At 31.9% G+C, this 21365-nt stretch overlaps 2 protein-coding genes and 3 pseudogenes across 2 annotated transcripts; 3 read left to right on the forward strand and 2 right to left on the reverse strand.

The window, feature by feature from the left end:
- The first annotated feature begins 723 nt into the window (after positions 1-723).
- LOC145121418 (uncharacterized) lies at positions 724-1526 on the forward strand. Its single transcript, XM_079057167.1, has 2 exons — positions 724-1170; positions 1248-1526. The coding sequence occupies exons 1-2, from the start codon at positions 724-726 to the stop codon at positions 1524-1526; spliced, it is 726 nt and encodes a 241-aa protein (XP_078913293.1).
- Positions 1527-9481: 7955 nt separating this feature from the next.
- LOC145118557 (uncharacterized) lies at positions 9482-9687 on the forward strand (annotated as a pseudogene).
- A 133-nt stretch (positions 9688-9820) lies between these two features.
- On the forward strand, positions 9821-10553 carry LOC145121419 (putative pre-mRNA-splicing factor ATP-dependent RNA helicase DEAH3 pseudogene; annotated as a pseudogene).
- Positions 10554-14239: 3686 nt separating this feature from the next.
- LOC145119798 (peroxisomal and mitochondrial division factor 2-like) lies at positions 14240-15540 on the reverse strand. The gene has a single exon (XM_079055542.1). It carries the CDS (start codon positions 15405-15407, stop codon positions 14430-14432), a length of 978 nt encoding a protein of 325 aa, XP_078911668.1. The 5' UTR covers positions 15408-15540; the 3' UTR covers positions 14240-14429.
- Positions 15541-18511: 2971 nt separating this feature from the next.
- On the reverse strand, positions 18512-19398 carry LOC145119799 (dirigent protein 1 pseudogene; annotated as a pseudogene).
- Positions 19399-21365: the final 1967 nt, after the last annotated feature.

Below are 21365 nucleotides of genomic sequence, written 5' to 3' on the forward strand. Positions count from 1 at the left end.
AGTTTGGAGGAGCTCACTAAGCTTCGTGCTTACAGTTTTCAGTTTTGGTTTCAGGTACTTCCGGTAGCGGAGGGAAGAGCTCGAGATGATCGCATGGCACACACCATAGTTAGTCAGCCTGGGATGTTTTACTCTGATAAGAAGATTATGTTTTGAATTAACATTATGATTTTATGTTATGATTTATGTTATGAACTGACAGTTATGGTTTAAGTAATGTTTTTAAAACGAAATTTTTAGTCATGATTTTGGGTCGTTACAAGGTGTAAGTGAGTCTTTCGAAGAAGACATAGGTGACAATGAAGATGTTTATCCCGAATTACCAAACATTTTCAATGATAAGCTCAATTGGAAGGAGCAAGAACCTGTTTTAGGTATGAGGTTTGAGAGTCCTAAGCAATTGAAACACATGCTTTGTAACTATGCTGTCGCGAATGGTTATCAATTATGTTTTGTTAAGAATGATATAGACGATTACTTGTCAAATGTTGTGATGGAAAATGTACTTTTAGGCTTTGGGGTTCTTGGATGAGTGATGATAAGTCTTTCCAGATAAAGTCTTTTATCGGTGAGCATAATTGTGCAAAAAATTTCAAATTCGGATCAATTGTGACTTACAAATGGATAGGGACCCACTTTAAGCACCAATTTTATAACAATCAAAAGATGAGTGTCTGATTGCTTAGAGAGGAGGTAAAAACCGCTTTTAGGATTAATGTGAGTATGAGTCAGTGTAGGAGAGCCAAGAAGTATGCATTGAGTCTATCTGAAGGCACAATAGCTGAAAATTATGCAAGAATATGGTCATATGGTGAGGAGATTAGAAGATCAAATCCTGGATCCACAATTAAAATTTGTGTTGATTCAATGCCTGATGGTAAGAATTATTTCAGCAAAATATACATATGTTTTGCTTCAGTAAAAGAGGGATGGAGGGGAGGATGTAGAAGGATCATTAGCTTGGATGGTTGTTTACTGAAAAGTTTTTGTCAATGGGAGTTGCTTTGTGCTGTGGGTAGAGATGCTAACAATGGAATATCGCCGATTGCTTGGGCAGTTGTTTGTGTGGAAAACAAAGAGAATTGGAAATGGTTCATAGAAACTCTTTCAGAAGATTTGCAATGTTGGAATGATGGACATGGTTTGGTTCTAATTTCGGATCAACACAAGGTATGGTTCAAAACTAGTGCATGTTCTAAAATTACTAATTCTTATTCTAATTTCAAACATTAATGTGACTTATGTAGGGTTTGATTGAGGCAGTAAAGGAAGTATTTCCAGCAGCCGAACATAGGCAATGTGCTAGACATATCTATGCGAATTTTAAAAAGAGATTTAGTGGATCCAAGTTTGAAAATCTGTTTTGGAAAGCGAGCAAGACAACAACTGAAGCACAATTTAATGTAGTTATGAAAGAGATTGGAAAATTAAATCCGGAAGCAGTTGTGCATTTTATGGATAGAGATCCAAAGACTTGGTCTTTGGCTTTTTTCAGAGTTAGAGAATGGTTTTTCAGAGAGTTTTAATAGTGTGATTTTGGATGCCCGGAAGAAACCAATACTAAGCATGTTAGAGGACATTCGTATATATGTGATGCAAAGGATGGTGACTATGAAACTAACCAGACAATGATGGAATCGTTATTCTGTTTGTCCAAATATCAGAATACGGTTGAATATGCTCCAGACTGAGCAAAGGTTTGTACATTTATCCAATTACATTAGTACCTTACTCTTCACATCTCATGATATTTGCGGTTTTCATCTATATAGTAGGCATTGGCAGGTCATATCTTGTGGGGGGATGAAGTTTGAGGCAAGGAAAATGGACGAGGCGTTTACTGTTGATGTTGAAAAAAAGGAATGCAGCTGCAGGCTATGGCAACTTAATGGATATGGTTGCGTACACTCAATTGCCACCTTAGCCTACTTAAATATCACACCTGATGGTCCATATGTAGATCCAATGTGCTTGGTTGCATTAAACCATAATACTTACAAACAGCCAATCCATGGGATGAATGGAAAAAATATGTGGCCTTCTACTGACTTGATACCCCCTTTGCCTCCATTGAAAAGACGTATGCCAGGCAGGCCAACAATAAAGAGAAGAAGAGATGCTTCTGAACGGATGGGAAAACACACCATCTCCAAGGCATGGGAAGAAAGTTTCTTGTAGCATATGTAAGGAGAAATGACACAACAAGGCTACTTGTAGTAAAGGTGTAGGGACATCCAAACAAAATGGAACAAAGAAACAAAAAACTATACCTACGCAGGAGTTTGTAAACGTTGCCACAGGGGTTGGGGATGATGAGGTAATGGTAGATCATAGATGCTAGTGATGCTTTGGAAAGGATTGGTAAGGAAGAGAGGATGGTGGGAGTCAATGGACGGGAGGAAGGGGTGAAGGTCAATGCTCGTGTTCATCAAGTTAAGCATGTTAAACCGCCTAACAAACGAAAGAAGTCAGAAAGAATCATTAAAATGAAGCTTGCAAAAAATGTGGGAGGTGAAGGTAGCAGTCTTGCAACGACCATGGAGTTGGATTAGATAATTGTTTGTTATTTGTAGTGAATGTGTGTTGCAATAAACAAATGATCTATGTATGTTCTTTTATGGTCTACTATGTTGTTTTGTTGTGTGGTAAGTTGTTATATGGTATGTTATTATTGTCCCGTGCCACAAATATGTAGGGGTTTTATGGGCATTTTAGTCATTACAAAGTAAATTGACCAATTTGGATGTGGGGGTAATTAAGTCATTGTAAATTGACCATTTTGGATGTGGGGGTAATTAAGTCATTGTAAATCGACCATTTTGGGTGTGGGGGTAATTACGTCATTGTAAATTAACCATTTTGGATGTGGGGGTAATTAAGTCATTGTAAATTGACCATTTTGGGTGTGGGGGTAATTACGTCATTGTAAATTAACCATTTTGGATGTGGGGGTAATTAAGTCATTGTAAATTGACCATTTTGGGTGTGGGGGTAATTAAGTCATTGTCAAAAACAGGGTACTTGTGACTTAATCCATTCAACATGAAAAGTCCATCTTTAGAAAACTTTATTTTTTTTCCCAAAAAAGGTTTGCAGACAAGCAGACACAATGCATCGTGTGCAAATGTATTGTTTAGTTTTGTCCCTTTTCCCAAACTGCACCATTTGTGGTCCCTGTCTATGTGCATTAAAAAGGTATATTCATTTTGCTTTGGCTTGTGGTCCCGTCCCAGTCGATGGACATCCACATGATTGACTTGGGAACAAGTTATTGAAACATATATAATCCCCAAATGTTTCTTTCTTTCATGCACACATACATATACTGGTGTAAGACAATTTTTTTTAATAATAACATATTAAAACACATTTCAGCCATGGGTTTGTTTACATCACTTTCTGCTATTGAATAACCTATTACAGAGATCATCGACAAAAAACTTCATCAAAAAAGGATGACCATCAACAGCCCAGGCAACACCACCACCAAATCTACACACCAACATCACAAACTAATACCAGCAACACACACAAAATCTACTACTAATATTGACACTAAACAACATAAATAACACACCAAAACACAAACCCAGGACTGAAATGCTTCAACCTACTCAACTTTTTTTAGTTAAAGAACATATACGTCACCACAGACACAGTAACAACACCAACAATCCCAAAACAATACTTCAGCTTCTTACGTTTCTTGTGCTGGAAGACCGTCTTCACATATGCTCCTTGCACAGAAACGAAATGATTTTTAAGATCAGCAACAAGATTTGAGATATCCAACTGACCAGCGCGAACGTCATCGACCTCACGGTTCATGGCATCCAAGTCTCGATTAACTGCCTGACGGAGCTCACGCAACTGGTCTTGGAAGTCCTCCCGTATAAGAGACAGTTCCAGCTGGGTTTACAGTAGATTGATGGCCATGTCTTCGTTGGTTGCACCATTCGAATGATTCTCATCCATGTGACGGCGGTAGTTTCGAGACCAGTTGTGTTTTGCATGTCCGATCGAAGGGATTTTGGAGTAAACTTAGAGACGAGATTGGGGTAATGAAGTTTGCAGATGTGCCATTTTAGGTCAAGGAAGTCTTGATTTTATATGGAGGCGCTTGAACAGTCGATCCTTGCTCCTTACGATTCGCCTTCAATACGACATCGTTGCGGTAGTTCGACGCTTTAAATTCTTGCCATGTCATCGCTTACGTTTTGGGCTAGGTTTATGTGGCAACGTATACCGACTACAATAGGTGAAAGAGATTATATTGATAGGTAACAAATACTTCGTTCCCTTATCAAACCACAAAATAAATTAAGTGGCTAAATGGGTAAACCCTAAAAACATTATAGGGCCTATACGTCATTTCCCCTTTTTCTTTTATTGTTTTGTTTATTAATTTGTTTTATTAACTAAACTTATTTTTTGTATATATAAAATAAAACACATGGTAATTATTATTATTTTCAATATTTACTATTTTTTATTGATTGAGAATTTTAAAGTGTTCAACACTAAATAACAAATGTTTATAATAAAATACATTATAATATATTTATAGTAATAAATAATGAGATTTTATAAAACAATAATGTACTTTTAAAATATAAATGTGTACATTTTTGTTTATATATTAAAATAAAAAAATGATAATAAAGTAACAACCATCACTTCTCGATATGTATATGACTTTGATCATCAGATGGTCGTTCTTTAAAAATATTATAAATTTTCTAATTTTATGTATTTTCATATTAATGATAAAATAAACTTCAATAACATTTAAGTTATTTAACATTGATTTGGTTTACATCTATTAATAAGGCTTTTAAATTTCATAATTTTAAGAATAGATTTCTCATCCTTTATAATCAATTTTCATATCACAGTTATATTATTGTTTTTCTTTTCTTTCAATTTTATCCGTTCTATCTCATAACATATGAAAAATATTTTTAATGCTTTCATTCAATTTTTTATTTTTATCATTTTTTAAAATTAAACTTTTACTAATTTGAAATTATAAAAAAATTAAATTAAATTAAACATAATATTATTTTTATTAAAATAGAAAATAGTACAGTTGAAAAAAAAACAACAATTAAAATTCAAACACGATAATTGAAAATACTAATACGAATAAAATTAGAGAGAAAATGAATGGAACTGAAGAATGATTAAATAATTGAAAAATGATGAAATAGAACGAAATAATATTTTATTTTTAAAGATAGAGATAGGCATTTGCTATTTATATTCGTAAAAAAAATTGTATTTTTGATCGATTAATGAGAGAGAGAGAGAGAGAGTGAGAGGGTTAAGATATATGTTTCTCAGAATCAATATGTCGACGTTACCATGCACTCGATGGAATCAATACGTCGATGGTACCGCCCTTACCTGCTACGCCAAACTCGCAACTTCATCCATCATAAAATCTCCAATGATCAACTTATGATATGTTATTAAAATTTATATTTCTTAAATAAAATGTCATTAAATATTTTAATAGATATAACTAAATAGTAAGAAATAATATATTCAAATTAAAATTAATAAAACTACAATAGAATTTTGGGAAAAAATTTGAGTTATATGTTTTGTAATGATATTTTTTTTTTGAACCGTCAAATATAAATATATAATCTACACATAAATTAATATCTAATTTCACCTATGTCCACAACCTAATACCGTTGGGCTAGAAGCCATTTGGTGTTTTCTAATGATATACCATACCAAAGAGTTAAATGAAATAAAACTCTATTTAAACATATAACAAAAAATCTATTCACTAAAGTTTAAAGTAAATACAATAAAACATTAGGGGTGTATTTTCAAAATTTTGAAGGACAAATTAAGCGAATGGGACATTGTTTTGTAGAATTAATTTTATCTTCTCAAATGTCATATTTAACATTTATACACGGTTAGGCTATCAATACCCATTTTATAGTCTAACCATACCCCCGGTCATTATATCTATTTTTTCCTTAAATTCATTTTACTTTTTTTCTATTTTTATTTCGTGTTAGAAATGAAATAGCCGATACTATCATTTTAAATTCCTACTGCTATTTAAATGATTTAGCAACCTTCAAATAATAATTTTCAAATTACATCAGATTAAAATATTTTATTTAATTTTAAAACATCGATATCTATATAAATGTAAAATGTTTTATTTGTGACGTCCAACTCTTATTATTATTATTTCCATGAATATATTTACTATGTTAAAATTTATAATATATTTTAACTGTTTATAATTTATAATATTTATTAACATATAACCCAAATGTAAAAGCAATAACCAAATGGTTGCATGGGCCCATTATTATGCCACTCACAAAAAAAATCCATCAGATCTATGAATCTATGAGACAAAAGTTTAATATCGGACGTAAAAAAAATCGGAACTAATAAAATAATAATGTAAAACATCAGAACCATTTACTAAGAAAATTAAAGCAACCATACTTAAATATTAAATATTAATTGGAACTAATAATATAATAATAATTATATTAATATAACGATTAATAAGTAATAATCATTAGTCGGAAATACTAAGGTAATAATTAAAATAATATATATATATATATATATATATATATATATATATATTAATCTATTTAAAAAAATATTAATTATTAATAATTACTTTTACAAACTACCAAACAATGATTGATTAATTATCGATATTGAATTTTGCAATCTACCTATAAAGTACACATTCCGTCACAAAATTATTATCCACAGACAAAAAACACACAAATTAAGAAAATCAATCATTAGTTTTGTCTTTTTGAGTAAAATGACCCTCTTGCCCTTATCTAAAAATAATTACTTTTACAAACTACCAAACAATGATTGATTAATTATCAATATTGAATTTTGCAATCTACCTATAAAGTATTTATTCCGTCTCAAAATTATTGTTCACAGACAAAAAACACACAAATTAAGAAAATCAATCATTAGTTTTGTCTTTTTGAGTAAAATGACCCTCTTGCCCTTATCTAAAAACAATGGAAAATGTGCATTTGTAATTATTCAAGTTTACTTTATTAAATGTTAGGGTAATATGGTAAAAATGTATATCTACTTTTGGCAGTGGACAATAAATTTAGGACAAATTAAAATAGTAAGGTGGACAATAATTTTGGGACGGATGGAGTAATTATTAAAGGGGTATGGTAAGTGAAAATGCAATCATTAAGGGGTATCAATAATAGTACCCTTATACACAAATCCTTCGTGTATATATAAGTACCCTATAACCTGTCAAACGGAGTAAACCTAAGTACCCTATAACCTGTCAAACGGAGTAAACCTAAGTACCCTATAACCTGTCAAACGGAGTAAATCTACCTATCAACTATCAAAACATAATCATTAATCAAACACACTTGCAAACAATTATCATATATAATTTATTGGTTTGTAGTCTCTCATTTTTATTTGTAATTAATATATAAATTGATAATGATTTAAAAATGTAATATATTTTTTGATATATATATATATATATATATATATATATATATATATATATATATATATTTGGTCACTGAGTTTTTTACGTTCACATTTACTTTTTCAACTTGTTTAATTGTACACATTTAGTCCTTATGACTGGCTACTTCAGGTAAGCCGGAAAAATGACTTAAAAATGTAATATATTTCTAATTTTGTATACATTTAGTTCTATAGTCCTTAATATATGTTTTTTTGTACATTTAGGGGGTATTTGGTACAGAGAAATAAACCAAGGGAAAAGAAATTGATTCTTTTTCTCTTGTTTGGTTAATACAAAAAATAGGAAATTGAGAAATAAATCAATTCCTTTTCCATCAAAACAATTCTCTATTTTTAAGAGGGAAAAGGGGAGAAAATAAAAAATAGTCATCGATCGAGAATTGAAAAAAAAAGCGGAGATTTCAGTTTACCCCTATTCAAACCCCATTGAGAACATCGATCCGATTTTTTTACTCGATTTCTCATGCAATCGCTCATTCGCCCCACGTCTTCGTATCGTTTGCCCTACAAACAGTCGTACATCGAGTGGATCATCATTCACGACTTCAATTTGTTGCCGATTTTCGCTGTTGCTCAATTGGAACAAAGACGACTTCACTTCTTCATTGTCGATTTTATAACCATCCTCCTCCAATTAAAGGTATGGCTATTAATCTTGCTTTGATAAAATCGATTCTTGATGTGTGAATGTAATTTTTGTGTTCTTTGAATGTCAATTTTGACTACTACATGCGATTTGCATATGTTTCTAGTTTGTGCTTGAGTTTCATGTACAAAAGGAATTTGTTTTCTATAATTTCAGTTTTTTTTAAGATTGTTTTTGTTATTTGAACAACCATAAAATCTTCATATGATCTCGGAATGGTAGATTGTTTTTCTAGATTGTAGTTCTTTGTATTGGTAATGTTTTAGGCTCAAAAATAGCTTAATAGATTAAGATATCGCTGAGTTACACAACCCTAAACAGTGGCTGTTACGATGTATTACAACATTTTTTTGATTTTTTGTCCAACTTTGAACCATCATAAAATCTTCATACGAGCTCGGAATGAGGCGATTTTTTTTCCCAGATTGTATTCCTCTGTCTTTTATACGTTTTAGGCTTAAGAAACAACTTATTTGGTTTGACTTTGGCTAAGTTATGTAGCTCCAAACAGTGGCTGTTATGACTTTTGTACAACATTTCAACATTTTTTTGATTTTTTGTCCAACTTTGAAACGTCATAAAATCTTCATATGATCACAGATTTAAACGATCTTTATACCCACACGTTCACAATATTTATTAAGTATAGAGTAAATTACAGATTAGGTGTTGTTGTATACATAAGTTTTGTTTCTTTTCTAGACCGAATAAATCGTTTTATTTATGTATTTAAAAAATACATAAATAACAACCACATCCATATGCATGGTTAATCTCTTTAAAGATATCAGAGCTGCTTACATGGCTGTGGTTCTGCTCGCATATGCACGTGTGGTTAATGTGGAAAATTTGAAACGACAAGCTTCATGAATCATGAAGGCAAGGTGAAGAACAGCCATGGATGATTACTCGGTGCAATCCAACACTTTTCATATAAACAATCTAGGACATTTATTTAGATTCAAAAAATTGTCTTTTTTTTATCTCCTCCAATTCCGTGTGCTATATCTCTTTGACTGTTTTATGATTGTGTTCCATGTTAGAAATAAGAATCGCAGTAGATTTTTAACTGAATTGTTTCAGGTACATTGTGAATCCAATAATTCCAAGATTGCGAATTGGAGCCTAATATGTTATCTGATTATGAATTATGAGAATTGTATGCCATTGTGTTTTTTATGAACTTATGTGATGCCTCGATACACATTAGCCTTGTTATCCATTTGTGAAATTGGTTTGCTTTTTTTGACTGATGTTCTGTTGTCTGGTGTGTTTGCAGATTAAAAAATGACAGAGAAGAAAAAAAGTGCTACGATATTCATACGCCTAGTTTCTGCTGCAGGGACAGGTTTCTTCTATGTTAAGAAGAAGAACCCAAGGAAGATACAAACAAAGCTTGAATTTCAAAAGTATGATCCTCATGTCAATCACCATGTCCTCTTCACTGAAGCCAAGATGAAGTAATTAAAAGCTTTAATAGATGGTAACTTTCAGAAAACACTGTTGGGACTTCTTTGTCATTCCATAACAAGAAGTATGCTTTGTATGCCTCTTTATGTTTCCTGTAACACTCTTGAGTACTTTAATCTGATAGAAATTTGATCCATCTTTTATACTACTTGGAATTGCTTTGTACGGCCTAGAGAAGCTCAGAAGGTTGCTGACGAAGTGAAAGCAAGATTTGGTCACGTCGATGGGGATCATCTCACGCTCTTGAATGTGTATCATGTCTACAAGCAAAACAGTAAGAGCCCCTTCCCCTTTTCCTCTCTCATCATCTGTTTCTAGAAATATAATAGTAATAAAGTTTTGGTGTTGTTTATAGATGATGATCAATCATGGTGCTATGAGAACTTTGTGAATCAAAGGGCCCTCAATTCTGCAGATAATGTGAGGCAACAGCTGGCTCGTATCATGGCAAGGTTCAACCTCAAGTTATGCAGCACAGATTTCAACAGTCGGGACTATTACATCAACATCAAGAAAACCATGCTGGCAGGCTATTTCATGCAAGTTGCACATTTGGAGTGTACTGGACATTATTTGACCGGCAAAGATAACCAAGTCAGTAGTAGTACACTTCCTTAATTAACTTACTTACCTATTTCACTCCATACTCTAAGCACAACCAAGTCTCTTTTGATTTGCATTGCAGGTGGTTCATTTGCACCCATTAAACTGTCTGGACCACAAGCCATAATGGGTTATTTACAATGAATATGTCTTAACAAGAAGGAATTTTATACGCACTGTTACAGATGTTCGGGGTGAATGGTTAGTATATTATGAAATCTGCTTCTTTAGTGTTATATTTTGGAAGTTGTTGTTTTGGAATTTAGCCAATCTCATATCAATATAGAAAAGAAATCACATGTAAATCACATGTAAATCATATGTGATTCACATGTAAATCACAAGTGAATCGCATATGAATTACATAACCGATTTTACAATGAATATAACCGATTAATTAATTAATTGTAATTCTAACATACTTTGTAAACATAACTGATTTTATTCTGTCAGAATATTTTTTTGTTAGAATAATGTTCTTTCAGAATTTTATTCTATTAGAATATTATTGAAGAATAACAAAATTCTTGAATCCGAAGTTGAAAAATAACAACATTCTAATATATTCTTATACATCCGAACTTAAATACAAATTCATGCATATTCTTACAGACTAAAACCCTTATACATTTTAATATAATTATACATATTCTAAAAGAATATAAAAAAAAATGAATAAAATTCTTAAAAAATAACAACATTCTTAAATTGTGAGTATGATCAAACTTTATTCATTCTTCAAGTTATTCCTATTAGGTCTTCAACACATTCTCCCAGCCATTCGTATCACAAATACAACAAAAACTAATAATGGTTAAAAACATGTTACTTGCAATTAACTATAACTTTATATATTCTGGTAGAATACATAGAATATGACAGAATACATTTTGGCAGAATGCATATAATATATTCTGGCAGAATACATTCTGACAGAATAGATAGAATACATTCAAAAGTATCGCCTTACTGGTAATATAATTTTAGATTCCAAATATACAATAACGAGAGACAATAGATATTGGAATTCAAAATCACAAATTGAACCAAAATAATACACAGACAAATTAATTATCTTTTAAAACAATTACATAAAACATGTGTTACTAGTAATTCTGACAGAATGCATACCACAAGGTTAAATTCTTTAGATTCTCTTTCAGGCATTTCAACAAACACTTGTTAGGCATTATCATCAAACAAGCCAAAATTCATCTAAAACAATTAATAAAGTTAGAATAATAATGTGGGTGCTAGGTGTGTATCGACAAAGACCATGATCCTTATAAATAGACAAAGAAATCATAAAAAAAATGTTAAGAATAATTGTCATCAGAATGGGCTAGGTTCATGTGTTTCTAGCAACTATTGTGTTCCTACATGGTCCATCCTATAAGAAGAATTGCCATCAAATCGAACTATATGATGATAACATTCTCTGAGAAACTTGTTATAGTAAAAACTAGTTTCATAATCCATCAACAAAAAATTCAACGAAGATATATAAACAGTAAATTGGTAAAGAGGTTAAGAAAAACACAAAATTAAATTGTTAAAGTAACCTAAGGAGTTGTAATCCTTGAATATAGTTTTAGCAAACACATAAGCATCAGTCGATTCAATAATTTCTGCACAGAAAACAGTGCTTACAACACCCCAATACATTCTAATAAAGTGAGGGTGGTGTTCAAGAACAACCAATTTTCCTAATGGTGTTACTGCAAGAGCATATCTTAAAGCATCTACCATTTCAACGCATCTGACATTTCAACAAACACCTGACAAACATGTTTAAATCCGAGTTTATCTTGACGTATCTGTCAATGCTGATGTAAATATTAACGATCCCAAAGATAAACTAAGTACAAATCGGACCTAATTGGACATCTATGAAAACGACTAATAATGATTTGCAAGAGATCATTTTTGGGACAAAGGAAACAGAAGTCAATTAGAGCCACGCAAAAAAGAAAATAGATAACGAAATCAGACCTGATGAGCAAAAACTTAAGGATAATCGAACATTTGTAGTTGTTATATTGAATTAATAAAGCCAAATTGACCTCCCGTTCTTCTCCAATCTCCAACTATCAAAGTATTATGCCCTTTCTTCTTGGTATAAAGTAGTTGCGTCAGTCTTGATGTAATCAGAGGGGATTAATGGGGTTATCTGGTGGGTTGTAGTAGAGAAGATGATGACCAAGTTGAGTTTTGACGATGGTTGTTGGGTGAAGAAGATGATGACTTCTTGGAGGCATAGGGTCACAGATGGCTTGATTTAAGGGGATTGATCCATGAATCAAGGGATTTAAATTTGATTATTATTTATTTTATATGCAAAATTACATATCTATCTTTATTTTGATTATTTATTTATTCCTAAATTCCTATTGGTGCATACATGCACACAATAGTTGATAGAAACATTTGAACCTAGCTCATATAGAGGTTCAAATGTTTCTCACATCTATTGTGTGTTATAATACATCATTAAGAATTTAGTAAATATTAAATTATTATTTAATCAAATAAAGATAGATATTAAATGATTTCCATAATTATATGTATATTAAATGATATCTATAATTATAATTTCTTTTTTTATGGAAACTAATTACATTCGCCATTAATATCAGCAATAATATTCTTTCAAAATGAATTCGTATAAAAAACAATGAGATTGTATTCTAGCAGAATGAGAGTGTATTCTAGTAGAATACACTCTAGTTCTTCATATTTTCCATGCAATTTGATTATATTTTAAGTTAGTGTGCCCTGAAACAAAACACGAATCCATACATAAAAACCTAAATACGAATTCATTCTGAAAGAATGTTATTGCTGATATTAATGACGAATTTAATTAGTTTAATAAAAAGAGAATTATAATTATGGATATCATTTAATATACATACAATTATGTAAATCATTTAATATGTATCTTTATTTAATTAAATTATTATTTAATTTTACTAAATTTCTATTGGTGTATTATAACACATAGTAAATGTAAGAAACACACTAACCTATATATATATATATATATATATATATATATATATATATATATATATATATATATAGTAAGTGTTACAAGAATAAGAGATGTGAAGCAAAAGCAACCATAATATTGAACTTTTCTTGGTTTGATTGTAAATAGAAAAAACTGTATGTCCAAAATGGTCATAATTAACCATCTATGAATAGAAGGCGAACAAACAACATGAAAACTTGTTTTCACATCCATGTAATGTAACTATTTGTTTTTATGTAGAATCTAATTGTCGATACACATGTAATGCAGTCACCAAATTACATATCAATTCACCAATTAATCGTAACCGTCTTCTATAATTTTAAGGCAAGATTAATCTCATCGAAAAAATGTTAAAAGAGGGCATCTTTGAACAAAGTGGCTGAAATTTGTATGAAGGCAAAATTAGCATGCTACTTTCTCTTTTAATACAGAAATAGCATGCTACTTTCGTCTCAAGGCAAAATTAGCAAGTCACTTATTATTTAGTATCTATGTTATTTTAACTTGTCACATGTTTATATATAGGAGGCATCACTCCTTACACAATACGCATTGTGATTTATCTCAACATAGCGAGACCACCAATGGATGGTGTTTACCCTTTTACTTTATTGACTACTTAGCATCATCGTTTCATCTACCAAAGAACTAGTCTTATACCCATTCCAGTAGAAGACAGTTCAAAGAGGGTAAAAAAAAAAAGAAACATAAGCAACCATGATATCCTAGAATCTGACACTGTTCCTATATTAGTTTCCAGAACAAGAAAAACAAACACCACAACCATGCAAAATCAAAATCCCAACACAATACATAAAAAATGTATGTAAAGATCTCGCAACAACAAAACAAAACATAAAAGAAATAAGAGGCCATAGGAGGAGCAACTATTCCAATGGACAGAAAATTAGACAAATAGTACCTTTTTTTTCTAATTAACACACCAAAATCGACAATCATGATATAAAAGGATAAAATGAAAAATATTATACCAATACAAAACATAGACTACGATTATTGGACAAATAAAACATGTCCTTTAGAATATGGTTCAAGCCGATCAACTCAAAAAACCTATAAAACTCAAAGCATATTTTTAATTAGAACACAAAGAAAACCTCAGGCTCACCTGTTTGCATGACGGAAGTACACAAGTGCTATTGTAGCAATAGCACCAGCTCCCACAGCAACGATGGGCCAATCGAGCTTCTTCTCATCACCATTGAGGACGATACCTCTCTTAGCTTCTATGCCATTGGTATCCTCTACCACTTTCTCCTTCAGAACACTGTTAATCTTCTCATACGCTTCCAATTCTTTTTGTAATTGATCCAATCTGTCCTCCATCTCCTTAACCTTACTCTCCGAATTCTTCAACAGGGCTTCCAAATCATTCTTCCTAAACTCCAACTCCTCTTTCTCCTTTTCTGATTTCTCCATATCAGCGCGATTCTTGACGATTACAGATTGGAACTCGTCAACCATCATACTCAAACTCTGTATTTGATCATCTTTCTTGCTGATTTTCGCTTTAGCTTCTTCCTCAACCATGAGCCTCTCACTCTTCTGACTACTCTCCCTCGTCTCAAGACTCTCAATCTTCCTCTCGAGTTCGCGAATTTGATTCTCCTCCTCCTTTAGCTTTTCGGCCTCTTTATTCAAACGTTCCAACAGCAAGTTCCTCTCGTTCTCAATAACATCAAGTTTCTCTGCTTTCTCCGATTCGCTCTTCTTTAATTCTTCCACGACTCGTTTCAATTCAGATAGCTCAGCATTAGATTCTTGTGCATCCGACATCGACGAAATTAAATCATGTTGCATCCTCGACACCTCAGTCTCGAGTTCAGCCGCCCTTCCAGCAATCGAAGTCAATGCCCTCATATCGGATTCAGACATCTTGATCTCATCCTCAAGTTCCTTGATTTTTGCAGTGGCCGATTCCTTATCGTTGATAAGTTCTTGTTTTTCCTGCTCCAAAATCGCGAGCTTTTGCATCAATTTTTGAACAGTTAGGTTCATAGTTCCGTCGGAATCTTCTTCCTTTGCTGCTATTTCAACATCCACGTCGGTGCCGGCACCGTTTACAACCACTTCATCAGACATGGTTCTTCTAACTTTTTCTCTGCAGGGAAAAGATGTTTGATGCTAGGGTTTGGTGGGTCTCAAATCAATTTGAGAGTTGAGACCATGGGGCTAAAAGGCTTAAAGCCCTTGTAGCATGTGTTTGCGTTGTACATTATTCCTCCACCGGTCCACCTTAGGATAATAATATATTTTTATTTTTATATATCTAGTTATTTTATTTGTGTTATTTTATATATGTAACAATTTATTTTGTTTATAAAATACCATTATGACCTATAATTTAGTATTTTTGGCGAACATACGGTCATCTTTTCTTTTCAAACATGAATTCCAGCAAGTTCTGCTTGATTTTGTTTCCAAAACGAAGAGCATATATGAAAAGGGATTGGTGGAAAATCATATTCAAGGCTACCATAAAAGAGTTTAAGATCAAGAATCTAAGACATTAAAATCAAAAGATCAAAACCGCACACATAAAATTTATCAAACACATACTAAAATTAATCAAAAGCAAGAAGGAAGATATCGATAGGGCAAAAAGGAAGACAACATAATTACTTGTTGCTTATACACGTATTGAAAGAAAGAAGCTAATGAAAGGAAAAAAGGAAGACGAAGTGAGATGAACACCGATGATCGTCAAGAAGACGACGAGAGGATAAAAACCAATGATCGTGTGAAGAAGTCCTAGGATTTAGAAGATAAGGGAAAAATGGTCCATCTATTTTTTCAATTTTAATGATTTAAAAATATGAAAAGGATTATAAAATATTTAAACTATTAAAAAATGATTTGAGCAAATCTAATAATTTAAAAGTTTAAGAAACACATATATAATATTTAGAGTTTAGCCTATACAAAAACCATATTTAATAACGGTATACACAAAATTCTTTAATTATACCTACTCTTGGTTATTATCATTGGAATAAACTTTTTTTTACCAACATTGTTTTTATGTTTTTTTACATATAATGTTTTTTTTATTAAATAGTATTTCATTATGTTTTTTTTATTAAATAGTATTTCATTATGTAAATATTTCTAAAATTAATCATTCTTATATTTTGACTAAAATACTGTGTTCAGTTTTACAAAATTTCTTTTGCAAAACTTTTCAGATGTTTATTCCGCGTATTTTACAGAAATGTTTATCGTTTGTTTGAAGTTGCTTAACTTGTTTTGTTGAATCCCAACAAAGTGAGATTAGAGTTATGGTTGAAGATGGAAAAGTTAGGATCGACAAATTCGAATACCACGATTCCGAATTCTAGAGAAAAAACCAGCTTACAATTTTGTCATTATGAAGACTGCCTACAAATTGATAAACACATTGTCTAATATGTATGAAGAACCTTCAGCAATGAATAAGGTTTTCTTGATTCGGTAGTTGGTGAATCTAAAGATGAAGGAAGGTGGCTAGTTTTATTTTTTTAAATGACAAACTATGCCTCTTAAGAGACTTGAACCCATGACCTCTCGTTTGAGAGGATCACTTCTTACCGCTAGGCCAAATGCCTTTTGGTGAAGGTGGCTAGGTAACTGATTATGTTAATGAGTTCAATTCAATCATCACAAGGTTGATTTCGGTTAACATTAGATTCAGGGATGAAATCCAGACATTGCTAATATTATCATCTTTGTCGTTAGTTGGTCCGGTACACTGACAACAGTTAGCAGTTCAGCAGAAAGCGCTAAGCTGACATTCACGTTTTAATCATTGGTGATGATATGCGCACATGAAGTTCCGAAGAAGCTTCTAGTAATATCCTAAGTACCAAAGACAAAGGAAGAGGGTCCAATAGAGGAGACAATGTAGATGAAGATTGATTTCGAGAAAGAGAGCTAAACAGAATAACATGTGCGATGTTGTATGTTGGCAGGAATCAGAAAGCGTTGCCATGCATCATAAAGCATTACGAGGATTCAGAAAGTGTTGTCAATAATTTGGTAAAAGGTTAGGCACTTTGTGAATCCATTGCCTATGTGTTGAATGTGCTCAAGCGGTTGGAGAATGTGTTGCTGGAGTTGAGATGGTGATGTTGTGTCTTGAGAACGTGCTCTTAGGTTAATGACGGGTGGCCATGCACATCACTCAAGGTTGAAGATTCTAGAAGCAGTTGCATGATGTCATGTGATTGGTTGATTTCGTTTAGAGCCTAATTATGGATGAGCCTTACCCATCAGAATTAGGGTATTCTCATACTTTCCTATAAATAAGCACATATTCCCATCATTATTTCGTGGCTAGTGTACGGGAACACATTTAAGAACAATAATTATGAGGTTAAAAACTTATCCTTTGGAGCAGTTTGTCAGCAAAAAGATTATTTTTGTTTAAGAGTTCAAGTGAGGTATACCATTTTGTGAGTAATTGTAATTGTTTTTAGAAGTTAATAAAATCATTTCTCTCTCGTTCGTCTATGGACGTATGTCACTTTGATTAAACAACGCTAAATACTCTATTCAGTTTTACAGTTCTTCGTTTGCAAATTTTTTCAAAAGTTTATTCCACGTATTTTACATAAATCATCTATCGTGTGTATGAAGTTGCTTAACTTGTTTAGTTGAATTCCAACCGGCAGTTTATTTCGGGTCGGATTATTCGTTCGGGTCACCAAATTCCAATTTATACATTAACAAAAATAAATCAACAATTTCCAATGTTTCAAAGTTCTTTATTCAACTTGTTTACCTCAGACGTATGCATGGGCAAATTTAAGGGGTTTCCGGGGTGGCCAGTGCAACCCCTCAATTTTTGCAGCACAATGTAAACGTTTTGGGAAATTTTTCTGGTGTGGACTCCTAAAATCATATGTGCTATCCTTGAGATTTTGTCACGCGTTGCTTGCTTTCTTACAGTTGTATTATCACAGAATGTTTTATACCTTTCGAAACCTACTAATTATTAAGACAATAACTATACACTTTTAAAGTTTGATATAAAACTATAAAGTCATTAAGTCCCTGGGTTACTCAAATAGAACAAATATGTTGGATAAAATGATAGTTTATTTGTCGACGTTAATGTGCCTTGTAATTTGTAAAGACAATGTTGTTGAACGTTTTCCTTAAAACTGAGGAGTAAGCTTCGGTATGAACAAAAATATAAACCATAAACATACATAAGGATTTTAATCTCTGATTAACAATCGATTATTTCTGTTAAAATACATATTTAGCCAATGGTTTTATAGAGGAGAAGATGACGAAGTTTATTAGATATAGAAATACACATAGTTGATAATCCCGAAACAATGGGCCAAAAGTCCACTAAAGTGATGGTTAAAGCCTTAAAGGCTTCAAGCCACAAAGTTGCAACTGATGGGCGTTTGTTAACACAAGTTTAATCGCAGCCCAGCCAAAACAATAAATAAGCGTTGAGAGTGAGACTTCCATATGGAATTAAAATCTAAATCCACAATGCAACATTTAAAAATGCCTCACCGTTATATTAAGCTTGATAATAGCTCTCAAATTCTGTATGTCAAGAAACTCTGTAGTCATGATCCCATACCCCCTCACAAACCGAAAATAACCTGTTCCTGAAACAACTGAAAATTCTCTTTCTTTCAACACAAAAGGATCGGCTCCCTGAATCTCGAGTGTGCTTCCTTTATACTCCCCATCGGTGAACATGACAGAAAAGATCATATACAGTGCCTTCCCATCTAGTTGACTGTTGATGTACATACCTTGCGCCCTTCCAACTTCTTCAGACTTGGGATCAGGGCCTACAGTTACTGGATCATCATGTGCCAGAAGGGTCCCGAAATGCATGATGCTAGTGGTGGGCCCGTCTTTTCCGGCCACTGTCATTGCTGACTTGTCATCACCGGTGAGGTAGTCATGCACATAGAGAACAAGATTGGTTTGCTTGTATTTGTTTTTGGGATAGGTGTAGACCCAATAGAGAAGAGGAATCGCAATAAGCGGGATGGAGAGTGAGGCAAAAAAGAGGGGATTTGTCATGGTTTTTTGGTATTGGGTATGGAGGTTATGTTTGTAGTTTTTGGTGTGTGTTTAAGTGTTAATAAAGATGCTTTGATTAGTGTTTAGAATCTGTTAGCGAAGGAAAATGACAAAAAGGTTTGATTCTTTTTCTTACAATGTTAATTGTTTATTTAAGTATTATGTATTATTTTAATTTTAGTGCATAGTGGCGAAATATTTTATGTGAAAAGGACATTAAGTATTGCCTTGTATAATTCATCGATGGTAAATAGGGATGCGGATTGTTTAGGCTAAATAAAGTATATCGATTAGGTAAAAAAATCGGTTGGTTTTGTTATTTGAATTTAGTATATAATTTAGGCTAAATAAAGTATATCGATTAGATACAAAAATTGGTTGGTTTTGTTATTTAAGTTTTAGTATATAGTTTAGCATATTAAAATTTTTTAAGGCTATGTTTGACAAAATAACAAATAGCTAAAATGTTAGTAGCTTGGTAAAAGAATTAGTTGATAGTTGATAAACTACTTGAGAAAAAACAACATTTGGTAAAAACTAACCGATAAACTATGTAAAATATAAAATGACATAAAAAAGTATATAGAAAAATAATTTATTATTATAAGACAAACTTGTAATACATATTAATTAAAGTATGTATAAATAATAGTTCTTTGATTTTCTAACCGAGTTCGAGACTTCTAAATGAGATATAAACAGTCTGAATCTGACCGAGTCAGACCCAACCTCTTATCAGACCCGTACAACGAACAAACCCTAAGCCATATCTATGATCTATCCGTAAAAGGAAAAATAAGGTAAAGAACACGGGTAAATTTGTAGTTTTTTTGCTATAAGTGTACATATGTGTTTAGGTTATGTAAAATCATTTTAGGGGGAAACAATTTAAAAATAAAGAACGAATTGGAAAAGTGCAAAGACATCTAAAAAAGTGTAGAGACATTCACTAATAAACGGTTTTTTTAACTAATAATATAAGTTTTTGCCGTTGGTATAATGTATTTTTAAAAAAGCTTCGTAAGATCGTCAAAATGCTTTTGGATAAGTAGCTTTTAAAAAACTAGCTTTATAAACTAATTTTTTGGTTCACTTCATGACAATTTGTATATGATTGATATTTATCAGTTTATTGTGGTTTGATATCATACTAAATAATTTTAAGTGTTTTCATGGATTAAACTAAAAAACAATGTTTACTAATTTAAATAACCGGGTCCATGATATCTTGTTTCTTTCAAACTTATTTGAAAGTACTTATAACTTGTTTCAAAAAAAATATTATATTAGGAGACCAATTGACCGTTTTCTCATCGTTTAACCCTAAAAATCATATGGATTGTAACCTCTTTTTTCTTTTTTCATGACGAGCTAGATGCATAATAATTTACCAAATCATGACAATTGTTTTTGTTATTTTACATATATACGCAAAAATTGCTAAATTCTAAAACCGATTTATCACTTATTGCTTTTTGGTACAACATAAGCTAATTTAAACATTTTTTTTAAACTATATTTTTGTACCACATAAGCTCATAATCATTTTTACAAAAAAAAAAAACATAAACCTATTAAAATATTTAATCCCAAACAATTTTTCTGTATGTATTACTTATTTTTTTGTTGCACAATGATCTCATTACCTTATCGATCAATCTATACAACACAATAATATGGAATGATACTACATGAAACTATTATGATAATCAATATGTCATATAACATAGTAATGATTAATAAAATATCATAAACCACATGCATAACACAAAAAACAACCACAACCTAACTTTACAATTAGATAACATCAACCGCATGACATCAAACTACCAACAATAACTATAACAACTTGGTATCATAACCGTATAACATCAAACAACATACCCGATCCAACTATAGGCGATATGAAGGCCCATGGCCTCAAGTGCCAAGGGGCGTCAGTAAAACCCAAGTTCTACTTATGTATATGGGCCTTATATATGTGTTTTATCTATTTCCGTATTA

This window comes from Lactuca virosa, chromosome 6, assembly GCF_052849685.1.
Source record: "Lactuca virosa cultivar CGN04683 chromosome 6, Lactuca_virosa_CGN04683_v6, whole genome shotgun sequence".
Lineage (NCBI taxonomy): Eukaryota > Viridiplantae > Streptophyta > Magnoliopsida > Asterales > Asteraceae > Lactuca > Lactuca virosa.